General features: G+C 42.0%; 1 protein-coding gene and 2 non-coding genes across 6 annotated transcripts in view; 1 reads left to right on the top strand and 2 right to left on the bottom strand.

Annotated features, from left to right (window-relative positions):
• Window positions 1-12,623, top strand: part of LOC135704625 (probable serine/threonine-protein kinase DDB_G0267686) — a 158,625-nt gene extending 146,002 nt beyond the window's left edge. For 3 of the 4 annotated variants that reach the window (XM_065226096.1, XM_065226095.1, XM_065226097.1), the window contains 2 exons: window positions 9,078-9,615; window positions 9,664-12,623. In XM_065226096.1, coding sequence (XP_065082168.1) covers window positions 9,078-9,615; window positions 9,664-11,005 — 1,880 coding nt within the window. In that variant the 3' untranslated portion in view covers window positions 11,006-12,623. The remainder of the gene's footprint in view (window positions 1-9,077; window positions 9,616-9,663) is intronic. The other variant, XM_065226098.1, reaches the window with a different exon arrangement.
• Window positions 6,700-6,772, bottom strand: TRNAV-AAC (transfer RNA valine (anticodon AAC)). Its single transcript has one exon. It is a non-coding gene; the product is annotated as a tRNA-Val (tRNA).
• TRNAG-GCC (transfer RNA glycine (anticodon GCC)) lies at window positions 7,677-7,747 on the bottom strand. Its single transcript has one exon. It is a non-coding gene; the product is annotated as a tRNA-Gly (tRNA).
• Window positions 12,624-13,108: the final 485 nt, after the last annotated feature.

Below are 13,108 nucleotides of genomic sequence, written 5' to 3'. Positions count from 1 at the left end.
CATGGTTCCTATATATGGATCCTGGAGACAACGGAACGGTCCTTGAAAAATACGGAACCTCCGTAAAAGTGGTCAATCCATGAACCTGATGCTAGAGCTGTTCGATTTTTTTTTGAAAACATTAGGAACTGTGTTATAAAAAAAAAACATTTAAGCCGGCGCCTGTGGTGTAGTGGTAAGCGTGACTGCTTTCTCACCCCAATGGGTCTGGGTTCAATCTCAGTCGAGGTCGGTGGGATTTTTCTGAGGCATAAAAATCTCTGGTCACGTCTTCCTTCGGAAGGGAAGTAAAGCCGTTGGTCCCGGCCCTTGTGTGTTGAATGAGTGCGATATCCTACGCTGGTGTGGAAGCTGCTTTCCTGCACATTCGATTGCCGTCATTAGATGACAATCGATGTCCGTCGGTGATTGGCACTAGATTGCGGAACAGAGACCGACGTTAAATAAATGAAAGAATAAAAAAATATTTGGGGTCGTGATATAAATATGTACCTGGATGGCCATGAGACCGTCCTCCGGAAAATCCGGAATATACTAGAGCTCCGCAGTTTTTGAAAAACAATAAGAACTGAGATGATGGAATGAATTTGGGGTCGTGACATAAACATGGACCTTGATGGCCATGAAACCGTCCTCTGAAAGATGAGTTGGAGGCGAACCAGCCTAAGGCTGAAAGCCTCCTAAATAAAGCTAAATAATAATAATAATCCTCTGAAAGATCCGGAACATCCGTGAAAGTGAAAAATTCACGCAACTGCTCCTAGAGCTCCGTGGTTTTCTTAAAAACGTTATGAACTGTGATATTAGAATGAATTTGGGATCGTGATCTAAACATGGACCCAGATGGCCATCGCACCGTCCTCCGGAAGATCCGAAAAATCCGCAAAAGTGGTCAACTGTGGAAAATCACAGTGTTTAAAAAAGAACTGCAGAGCTCTAGGATCAGTTTCACAGTATGACAAATTTACCGATGTTCCTGATCTTTTGGAGGACAGTCCCATGGCCATCCGGATCCATGTTTATGTCACGACCCTAAATTCTATCTTAAATCGCACATCTAAGAGTTTTCGAAAAAGAAACCACGGTTTTTTCACAGTTTCATGGATGATCCACTTTTACGGATGATCCGGATCTTCTGGAGGACGGTCCAATGGCCATCAAGGTTCATGTTGATGTCTTGACCCTAAGTTCTTTCATATATCACAGTTTGAAGTGTTTTCGACAAAACTACGGAGCTCTTCAAACAGTATCATGGATGTACCACTTTTACGGATCTTCCGGAGGACTGTCCCATGGTCATCCGGTTCCATGTTTATGTTCAGACCCCAAATTCATTCTAATATCACAGTTCTACGTTTTTTTTTTTTGTTCTTGGATCAATTTTATGGCTTGCTTGCTTGCAATCGGGCTAAGGCCTTGTTGTCCTCTGCTGTCCGAAGATGTCGTCTCCACTCTACTCGATCCATGGCCAGACTTCGCCAGCCTCGTAGTCTGTGAAGGGTCCGCAGGTCGCCTTCTACTTGGTTGATCCAGCCATCTAGCCAAGGCTTAACCACCGTATTTGAATAGCTCACTTGGCTGTTCAGTTTCGAGGATTGACCATTTTTAAAGATGCTCTAGATCTTGCGGAGTACGGTCCCATGGCCTTCTAGGTACATGTTTATGTCACGACCGCAAATGAATTTATATATGATATAAAAAAAACCAAAAAAACCGTGGACCTCTAGGATCAGTTCCATACATTGACTACTTTTACGGATTTTCCGGATCTTCTGAAGGCAGGTCCGATGGCCATCTGGGTCCATGTTTATGTCACGATCCCAAATGCAATCCAAATATCACAATTCTTAACGTTTTCAAGAAAACCACGAAGCTCTAGGATCAGTTTCGTGAATTTTCCACTTTTTAACGGATGTTCCGAATCTTCCAGAGGACGGTCTCATGGCCATCAAGGTCCATGTTTATGTCACGACCCGAAATTCATTCTATCATCTCAGTTCTTAGTGTTTTTCAAAAACTGTGGAGCTCCAGGATCAGTTTCATCGATTGACCACTTCTACGGATGTTCCGGATCTTCCGGAGGACGGTCCTATGGACATCCAGGTTCATGTTTATGTCACAACCCTAATTTGTTTCTATCATCACAGTTCCTAATGTTTAAAAAAACGCGGGGCTCTTGGATCAGGATCGTCCACTTTTACGGATGTTCCTGATCTTCCGCTGGACGGTCCGATGGCCATCTGGGTCCATGACCCAAATTCATTCTTATATCACAGATCCTAATGTTAAAAAACACGTAGCTCTAGGATCAGTTTCATGGATTAACCACTTTCACGGATGTTCCGGATCTTCCGGAGGATGGTCCCATGGTCATCCAGGTACATGTTTATGTCACGACCCCAAATATTTTTTTATATCACAGTTCCTAATGTTTTCAAAAAAAACCGCAGAGCTCTAGGAACAGGTTCATGGATTGACCACTTTTATGGATGTTCCGGATTTTTCGAGGACCGTTCCGTTGTCTCCAGGATCCATATATAGGAACCTTGACTATATTCTGGCTAATTGTCAACATTTGTGACCATTAATCTAAATTAAGATCTTGCGCCACTTGCCAAACCCTACAAACACACCTTTCAAAAAAACGTGTAACAACTCTTTTCGCTTTTTAAAATAGTCGACTCTATTTTCAATATTTTTACAATCAACACCATCTAAAAACCCTAGGAATTCCAAAGGTACCACCATTTTTGAAATTCATTAAGAAATGGCTAAGTTATGCCATTGCAAACTTGCCGTTACACGTTTTTCGGAGGCATCGTATTCGGAGTGTTAACCTATTATCGTCAGGGGGGTAAACAAAGTCCTAGAGCACTCAAATTTGGCCAATAGTTGCTCTGAAACACAATGTATCCACATGCCAAAAATTGAACTCTCAAGATCGTTGTTTACCCCCCTGACGATAATAGGTTAAGGTATTGCCGAAGCCAACTTTTCCTCTACGTCAGACGCAATCAGGCGTAACATCTATTAAGAGACGCACATACCCATTTGGAGGTTATATTTTGCCCTCAGGATCTCAGTTTAACTCAGGAATGTGTCAACACCCAGTAGGAGCCAACTGAGTTTGTATTAGGCGCAAAATCATTAATATACCCTTTTATTTTAGTAATTCTTGCTCAACTTGCAAAAATGCCACATCAAGCATTGAGCAACCACAAATTCGCAGCTCTATTTAAAATTCTAAACCATCCTCAAACTACACCGAGTAATTAAGTTGTTTGAAACTAGCAAACTTTGTCATACTTCTGTGATTACGAAATATTTTCCTGAATTTCAAGTAAATTCCCTGAGATTCCCTGATTTCCCAGGTCCAGATATGAATTCCCTGATTTTACAGGTAGTCGACACCCTGCTTATATCGAAAACATCATATCAAGAAGACTGGCAACTTTGCCAGAATCCAAGCGACAGAGACACGCAGAGAAAAAAAATAGTTCAACCAATCAAATTATGTTTCATTTTAAACAAAAATGAATATAATATGGATCAATAAAATTGTTGGATTGATTCAACAATAAAATTGAGTTGGAATAATACTTCTAACTTTATTAAATTGAAGATCGATTTTTATTAATTTGAAAAAAATGTTTGCTTATTCATTTCTAAATTATCCCCACGCTGGTTAATTTATTCAGCTTCTATCCAAGTTGGAATCCCCATCTTCACCTTCTCGTTGGTTCAGACGAACCAAATCCTCATGCAAATTGTGCCCTATCATACGTCAACACTGAAATTTCTAATATTAGTTAAGGCTGATTGCTAGTTTAGAAACTTTATAAACGTGCACTGCACACACAATAATAAAAAAAAACAGTTTTAAACAATTGTATTGGTTTGATTTAAATGGGCTTCTGTATTCATTGGAAACTTGTTTACGAACTGAAACACATAGAAATTTTGTATTGAATAATAACAAAATATTTTGTTGGTTTACGCCTCAGTGTTTTTTTCTGCGTGTACAATAGCGCTGCACTTCAGTGAAGGTAGAAGAAACTTGATTTGTTGTCTTCGCTTATATGTTAAATTTTTAAGCAAAATATGAGCAGGATGTGTGATTTTAAGATTATCCAATCCAGATCAATCCATCCACAAAGATCCTTCGCATCCGTTTAAAGTTTTCTGAAACCATTCGAAGGGTCTAAATGGGATATTTTAGCTTGGATTGTATGGTTAGCTTGGGGAATCGTAGAGTCAAGCGGAAGCTATTGGGTATGAGTGGACAATAAGATAGAAAATTAGCTAGCTATATAAATAGCTCCGGAGAATATGGCAGCAACAGTGAAATTGTTGTTGAAACATCCAGAAAGGTGTGCATTATGATGGGTCGCTTTATGTTTCTAGCAAATTAGGGGTCTACAATTTTAACTATAAATTTACGCAATTCAAATTACATAGAACGAATTTATGAAGAAGGAAATTCAAGAAGGTTACGAGCTTTATTTGGTTTGACCGAGCTTAAAGTTTTGAATAAACAAATGTAAAGGGTGTCCACGATGAAATTGCCACAAACAAAATTGATTCGCAAAATTCGAGTTTTCATCCGATTGCCATCAAATTTTCAGGGATTGAGAAATAACTATTAAACTTCATTTTACCATTTTACTCGTATTTTATTTACAGTCCATACGCAAATGCCCGCACCTTGGCCTTAACCCCGGCCATAAGATTCTGCACAAACTGTGAATCAACCGTTTTTTGCATGTAAACCCATACTTTCTTCAGTTCCTCGACTGTCTTCACTACCTTAGGTCGTTTAAGAAGGTGCTGCTTCATAATCGCCCAGTACTTCTCGATGGGGCGGAGCTCCGGAGTGTTGGGAGGGTTGAACATTTTCGGCACGAAATTGACCTTATTGTCCGCATACCACTTCAGCACGTCCTTGGAGTAGTGGCATGAGGCCAAATCCGGCCAGAAGATTGTTGGGACGTTGTGGGCCTTCAGGAGAGGAAGCAGCCGCTTCTGGAGGCACTCTTTTATGTACACCTGTCCGTTCATCGTGTCCTGGGTCACGAAAGGTGCACTCCGCTTCCCGCACGTGCAGATGGCTTGCCAAACCAGGAATTTCTTCGCAAATTTGGACATCTTCTGAGTGCGGACATGCTCCGGAACGCTGAACTTATCCTTGGCCGTGAAAAACAGGTTGCCGGGGATCTGTTTGAAGTCGGCCTTCACATATGTTTCGTCGTCCATGATGCAGCATTCAACTTTCGTCAGCATGTTGAGGTACAACTTCCTGGCACGGGTTTTGGCGGACTTGTTCTGCTTCTTGTCGCGATTAGGGGCCTTTTGTACCTTGAACGTTCGAAGCCTAGCCTTAGTTTTGGCCTTCTGGACAAAACTTCGGCTTAGGTGCAGCTTCTTAGCCACATCCCTAACGGAGGCGTTCGGATTTCGGTTGAAGGCCCCAACTACGCGGTTGTGATTTTTGGTGTTGTACGGAATACTTTTTCCTTCACTTCTGGGCTTCCGATCGGTGGTCAACCGTTCCTCGAACCGCTTAATCACTCGCGACACCGTGGAATTCGCGATTCCCAACGTTTTAGCGATGGAACGATGCGAGAGATCCTTGTTTTCGTGATGAATGCGCAAGATTTTATCACGCACGAGCTGTTCTTTCGACTCCATTTACGCGAGTTTTGATCACAGGAATTTAAAACTTGCAGGATGTAAATAATGCACTATGAACTAAATCCACCCAAATTTTCATTAAATTCTACCCAACGGTTAAAAAGTTAGAGCAATTTCATACTGTGGCAATTTCATCGTGGACACCCTTTAACTAGACGATGAAAAGTTTATTTTTTATCGATTCCATGACTATTTACTATAAAATGGAATTTATTTTAATACATATTCTAAAAAACCATGTGAATCAGTATTCATTTTGGTATTTTCTTAGTACCACTAAGCTTAAGTAGTGATGATGCCACTTGATGTTATACTAGAGAAGTAACGCGTTGCCTACCAACATTTTCCATCGATTTCCAGCTAAACCTATGTACAAATGTGAGCTTTACCTAGAATAAAACAAAGGTAATTTGATATTACTCTTTTAAATATGCTATGAAAAATGAATTGACGCTAAAACACCTGGATTTTTACGAATGCAATCATTTCCATGTTGATGGTCAACATTGAATGTTGAATGTCTGCATTCAATTCAGGTGAAATTTGTTTCGTAAGGTTAGCAGAAAAGGTACGAAGATTATGGGATTTGAAGATAGTGATACAGTATTATCCGTCGATGGATGATGGAACTTTAATATTACTCATGATTAAAAGCTGACTTGCCCCTAGGACATAATAGTATTTGATTGTCATATATGCAACAGTTGGGATTGATATGTATTGTTTAAATTAACGAAAAAAGCAAAACTTCTCATCAAGTGTTGAAATATTCAACTACTCCTCTTCACGAAAATGCAAATGGGACGAGCCTGCTATGAGCGGTAGAGTTGGTTTAAGGAATTTCCAGAAAAAAATATTTACAATGGCAGCTAAAAACAGGCTCTGTCTGTGCCGAAGCCTTTGTTTACCTTACGTAGGTATCAAAAATAAAACAACCAAGAGGGGCTTGTGTTTTTTCACTATTCACCAAGAGGGTTGTGTTTTCTCACTATTTAAAAAAAGAATTACTGTTTCCGCCCGGGATCGAACCGGGGGCCTTCCGCGTGTTAGGCGGATGTGATAACCACTACACCACGGAAACTGTTGGTAAGGGAGGAGAGAAACGGCATACAAAAATCGCTGCGGTGAACACGTGCTTCCAGTATTAATGTTCCTTTTCCGTCCCTGACTTGGCGAGAGAGAATAAAGAGAGTCAAAAACTAAAAATAGCTTCGCAGGGGGAAAAAACGAGAGTCATACGGAGAAGCCACGTGCAACAGAATAGCTTTTAGGCGAAAAGCTCAATCGAACGCCATTCTCTCGCTCTGGGATCGGTCTTTGTGCTTTTTGTTTTGTCGTTCACCGCACGAACACTCTCTGTACGGTGCACGTGTTTCGATTGCGTTCAGTGACGCGGGAGAGGATTTTAGATGTTGAAAAAGGTCGCCTAATTAATGTTACACGTAGTATGCATAGCATAGCTATGTTATTTAGTGCTTTTCATCCCAAAAACTGCTGTTTTGCTTGAGGGAAAAATTCTGTTGTATTAATTAATCATCCAATTCTATCAAAGTTTCATAAGAATCTCAAACAAAAACTCCATAATTAAACCTTTTACGGAACTATAGATATATATTACATATCTTACACATACATACTTCAAAATTGTGAAAATTGATTTTTGGTCGTCTGATTTAATAAATAAGCAAGTTACCCTAATAAAAAATAACCATAAACGAACGATAACCCAAATCATTGAACTATTCCACAAATGGTTTGGATGATACCCAGAACACGTCGTTAAGCAAATTAACCATACAATTTTTATTAGGGTAAGTATGCACAAAATTCTTGCAATGTTTAAAAATCATAATTAACGAATTTACGTGCCACTATTAAACCGATTATTAGCAACTCTAGGTTCTTACATATTTTGATCATCCCCTTTTGTGTAATTTGGGTAGCAATGAGAATAAATTTACACCAAAAAAAAGTAAAAATATAGATGCATCGGCCGGGAATCGAACCCGGGCCGCCCGCGTGGCAGGCGAGCATTCTACCACTGAACCACCGATGCTTGCGTCAAAAGTGGTACTGATTTCCCATTACTAGGTATTCGAAGGCCGTACATGATTCCAAAACGATAATCAAACTTCACAACAAACATAATGCTTGCAATCGAACGATGCGCGCAGCCGTTTCTCCTCTCACCGTGCTTCCAATTAATTATGACGACGTCATCACTCACATTGGATCGCGCGCACGGAACAGCTGATGCGAACGAATTAATTAAAAGCGAAAATGATTAAATTTGCGGCTTTTCAGCCGTCCTACCGTTCACGGCACGACACAGGCAGACGAAATGCAATACCTTCTTTTTTTTTCGGTGGCAACCGGCGAGCGAGCGGTTCAATTGAAACCGGAAGAAGGGTTAAATTTTGCGCCCGTCTGTTGCCATTCGCCGGGCGTCGTACGGGTGGATTTGATGACGGAGCAGGCGATATCAAATATCGACTGCTGACGACGTCGTGTGCCGCCCGTCGACGGCGGCTTCGTCTTACTTATACGGGAGGAAGAGGTTAATGAATTAATTTTCATGGTTGCAGATTTTTGCACGGCTGCTTCGAGGGTGGAAACAGGCAGCAGGAATTGTACCGGAAAATGAGTTATTTAACATATAAATCGTGTAATTTGAGCAACCTTGAAGAAGGAAATTGGATTTTGGATTGTTGTTTGGAAGAATTTAAAGAAGTAAACTTTGTACAACTTTCTTATATTCCAGTTCTGGAAAATAGAGGTAATGGAGGTCCAGTAAAAATAAGTTCCATGCAACATCACTTGGGAGGTTGGACAACTTTGAATTGAGTTTAAGTTTCAATACTAGGCAATCGATTAAGTGCATCACGTTCTAAAGAGGGAAGGGAGTTAACATCAACAAATGTTCAACAAAATAAAACTCTACACTATGAGTTCGCCCCAAAATGAGCTCAAATTTTAAGAAAATTGTCAGGCCCTCGTTTGAAATCGATTGAGCTTAGTGGATAATCTTGAGTAGTTTTCCAAGTTGGTTTTCTTGTAATTAGGATCATTTATTTTTTTCATGACATCAGATCTTGACGTATTTTTTTAATACATAGAATGATGAGATGGAAATGCTTCAAAGTTCAAGAAAGATCGGACCGAGATCTGATAAAATTCCAAAAGTCCCAGAGTGTTGAAGATTGTTTCAACACCGTTTCATAGTTCACCTCACTAGCTCATTTAAGGGAAGAATGACCACCTGGTTAAAGCCTCTCACAAGAACAAAAACAAAAACATCTAGCTCACCATCGGAAGTAGGATCCTTTCAGTTTCGTAGAGCAACCAGGCTACCAAATACTGACAACTCCACTTCCCCTTTCTTGCAGACATGCTATCACCATCCCGCACGCTTCCACAATCCAGCTCGCAGATGCAGCAGTCCACGCAGCACCACTCGCAGTCCCAGCAGCAGCAACGGCCGGCCAGCCGTCGGAGCGCCTCGTCCGGTTCGGACCTGCTGCAAACCAAACTGCGCAAGCTACTGAACACCGCCGACAGCAAAGAGACAATAATTCCCTCGGATATGATCCTCAATTCTAAATACAGCCAGCAAACACTGGAGACGACGTACATCAGCGGCGCTGGAATATCCAGTAGCGATTGCATTGGCTACATTCAGCCGCCGAAGAACTACCAGCAGCAGCTTACCGTTCATCCCGAACAGCCGAGCGACGTTTCGGTGTTCTTCCCCAGTGCGTTCCTATCACCCCAGTCTCTACCGCCACACCCGGGCGGCGACGACGATCTCTATCTGTACAGTGTCCACGATAGTCTGGTGCTGACGGATGACTACAGTACAATCAGCCCACCGGCAGAGTACGCCGAAAATAGTGCTTCGCCGGAGAAGCACAACAACAGCCACAGGTGAGTCGAACGCCCAGTTTTCTGTAGCATTTAGCTATCTAATATTAGACTGTATCCTTCTAGCCGTTACAACTACCAACGTTCATACTCGCACTCCCAGGCAGTGGCCCATCAGGACGAATCCGACTATTCGCCTACACAGTCATACAACATTAACAGTCATAAGTCGCTTCCAGATTTACACTCGCAAATCAGCCGCCATTCACCGCATTCGGAAGCTCTGAGCTGCTGTAGTCGTGGCAATCGGTCAAATCGTTCCGGTAGCTCATTCAACCGTGACTCAGGTGGTTCATCCGGGCACTACACTCACCACAGCGAACCATGTTGTAAGCAACAGCAGCAACAACAACAGCAACAACTGCAGCAAAAAGACGCTCTTATGATGGGTGGAGGTGCGGATTACCGCCGGGATAGTGGCTCATCTACGCAGCATAGTGGAAACTCCTACTACGCCTACGGTATTCCACCACTACGCTACGACTGCATCGAATGCCGTGCAAAGATCCGAGAAGAAGCCGACTGTCTATTGAATTTCACTACCCCGGAAGTTCCGGAAGCCTTCCAGGACAACTACTGCGAAAAGCCGAAGCAGAAGTACTATGACGATCCACGGGATCGTGGATCATCGTCCGCTGCTCGCAAATACTACAAAAACCCTGGACCAATGTCTCCACTGTCACCGGTGTCACCGCTGTCCCCTCAGGACCAGCAGGTCGATCTTAGTCCTCCTCTGGGAACATTCAAGCGTCAGAAATGCCTTCGATTCAAGAACCGCGGCCGTCAATCAGCGATCAGCAACCCGAACTCCCGCTGCGGCGATGGTCGGGGAAGCTCAGGCGGTGATGACGATCGTCGACCAATTTTGCGTTCCAAGAGCGATATCAGTGATCGTTACTGGAACCGGCTGTCTGAGAGAAACGATCGCGACCGGGATCGTGACAGGGAACGTGAACAGCAGAAAATGCTGGAGAAGCAGCGATCTCGCTCGGATAGCTTGACGCAGCTGGAGCACTTCTTCGATCGACTAGGACTGAACGATGAAACATACGAGAGATACATTGCTCCAATAGGTTGTCTATCTCCGAACTACAAGCCGAGTTCCGGCAGCGATATCCATCGGCTGTCACCGGAAGATACGGGAGATTCGGACGAATCGAGTGCCGTCTTCTTCTCGGATGTGAGTACTATCGATTCGACCCGACTGCCAGATAGTACGGAGACGACCAACGAGCATCCACAGAGCGCTCCCGGACAACTGACCGGAACAGGGGCACTTAATAGTCTGAACAATCCGGCTCTGTACCGACCGAGTGAACCCCCGTCGATCATCGAACGGAACGCACGAATCATCAAGTGGCTGTGCAACTGCAAAAAGATGCAACTAGCCTAAGGGTGGCTGAAAGGGGACCAGTTGCTGCTACTACCGCCAGAAGCGGTCAGCTATTCTTCAAAACCAGGACGCTTTAGAATGGTCTGAAACGAGAGACTTACCCGATACATCTGGGATGGAGCTGAAAAAGAGAAAAGGAAAAACAACTTGAATCAGATGCATATATAGAGTCTCAGCAAATCGATTTCTGTGTGTTGAGGTTATGTTTGCATAACCTCAATTTCCAGAAAATCGACCGGTAAGAGCAGTGCAGTCTCCTTGAGATGGGAATAATACAGAATAATTCGAAACTCTTGGAACCAAACATACGAAGTGAATTGACTTACTAGAAGACAGTACAGTACCACAAATGATTACTAAATAGCGTAGTGTGTTTCGTATAGACAGTAGAGTCAGCCTTCAATGTAGGAAGGCGGAAGCAAAATAGAAATATTTCAAACGAACGTTATTACTCACACAAACAGAAAACAACAAAAAACTGCATGATGGTAGCTCGTATAACCCCCCGTAGTGCGACGAAGTAGAGAACAAATGGAAAAAAATAATCAAAAACCCCGCCCCGTTTTTTCAAAGCAAATTATGTCAATCAAAGTTTAAGAAGAAAAAATGCAAATCAAACCGAAAACAACAATACAAGAGAAAACAAAAGCACAGATAGAGGAAACCAAAGAAAGAAGCTACGTCTAGTTGTTTTAACTGGGTTTAAAACAACGGAACACCCGAGATCGGATACAGGAAGCTGGCAAAATAAAACAAAAACTGTCAAAGCAAAACAATAGAGCAAAACAGCCGACTTAAATCGAATAGTTCTTAGAGGAGAATGAAAGTAGTTCATTGCGCAAGCAAATTACAATTGATTTAGGCTAAGAGGATGACAGCAAGACCGTCGATCGAAAGTCGATCAAATAGGAGAATACGAAAATCCCAATCTCGAATTTACGTGTGTTTTCTTATAGCGAAAGTTCTACACAAATAACATTGACGCATGTCGTCGCACTTGCACGGGAAGCAGTTTCTCGCTTTCCGTGGCCGTTATCTCTTGTTTTGAAATGCACTCTCAAAGTTTGCAGTTGCAAGTCGATTCCAGCCGTTTGGGCGAGCTTTGAGTGTATGTATATATACATATGTATTTGACAGACGAATGATATCATATACTCTTCTGTGTTAAAATTTACATCCAAAGGCCCCGTAAATGGCGTACAGTTATGTTGACAAGACACAGTGAATTTCACGTAGGAGACAAATTGAACTTTTTGTACAAAATAAATTGAGCTTCGGTTGCGGAACTGACAGAAAGAGTGACAAATTTTACATGAGAGGAAAACATTATCTACTGGCAACAAAAACATAACCTGTCAATTGTGCTGTTAACTACTATTGGATATATCTGTTGATTTTGAACGAAAAATTTGTCTGTGTTTTCTCTATCGTTGGACACAGGGTATATGGGTGCTGATAAAAATCATTTCTTCTACACTCAAATTAGCTGAAGAAAAACCAACTACCGGCATGAATTTGAATTTTGACATAACAACATTCTCCCTTGATCGAGGCAACCGCTGAGTTTCGGAGTTAACATTTCGATTGTCCACATGTTCATTATCGGCTGTGTTGTTGTCGTCTCGGTGGGGGCGATTTTGAGGATCAAATGCAAAACGATTATTCTCATTTTACACAAATATAAACGTTATGGAACGTGTGCTGTTGCTTTTCACACTCTGATCGATGGAAGATTGTTGCCTTATGCCGAAGTGATCATAATATTGAGGTTTAAGGCTCTGAGACCGCTAATATTCAAAATACCTAATCATATTGTCAAAATGAATTTGATTTTCTTTTGCTTCCGATTTTGACAATTTTGGAATTGAACTCTCAAGCGTTGTTGCATATCAACAAATGCCTATAAACGACTGCACCGATGGGTTTGTGTTCATGCACTGATGGAAATTTGACAGGAGAGCGGAGCAATGTTCATTAATAATGGACATTTAGTGTTCGTTTTTAGTAAACATTGCCCCGCTCTCCTGTCAAATTTTCTTCAGTGCATGAACTCAAATTCATCGCACTCGTCCACAGTCGTCGATAGATAATGAACTCATTTGT

Source organism: Ochlerotatus camptorhynchus, unplaced genomic scaffold (genome assembly GCF_037179485.1).
Source record: "Ochlerotatus camptorhynchus isolate MF236.1 unplaced genomic scaffold, CSIRO-AGI_Acam_v1.1 ptg000244l, whole genome shotgun sequence".
Lineage (NCBI taxonomy): Eukaryota > Metazoa > Arthropoda > Insecta > Diptera > Culicidae > Ochlerotatus > Ochlerotatus camptorhynchus.
Note: the sequence above shows the minus strand (reverse complement) of the source record. Positions and strands in the feature narration are given on the sequence as shown.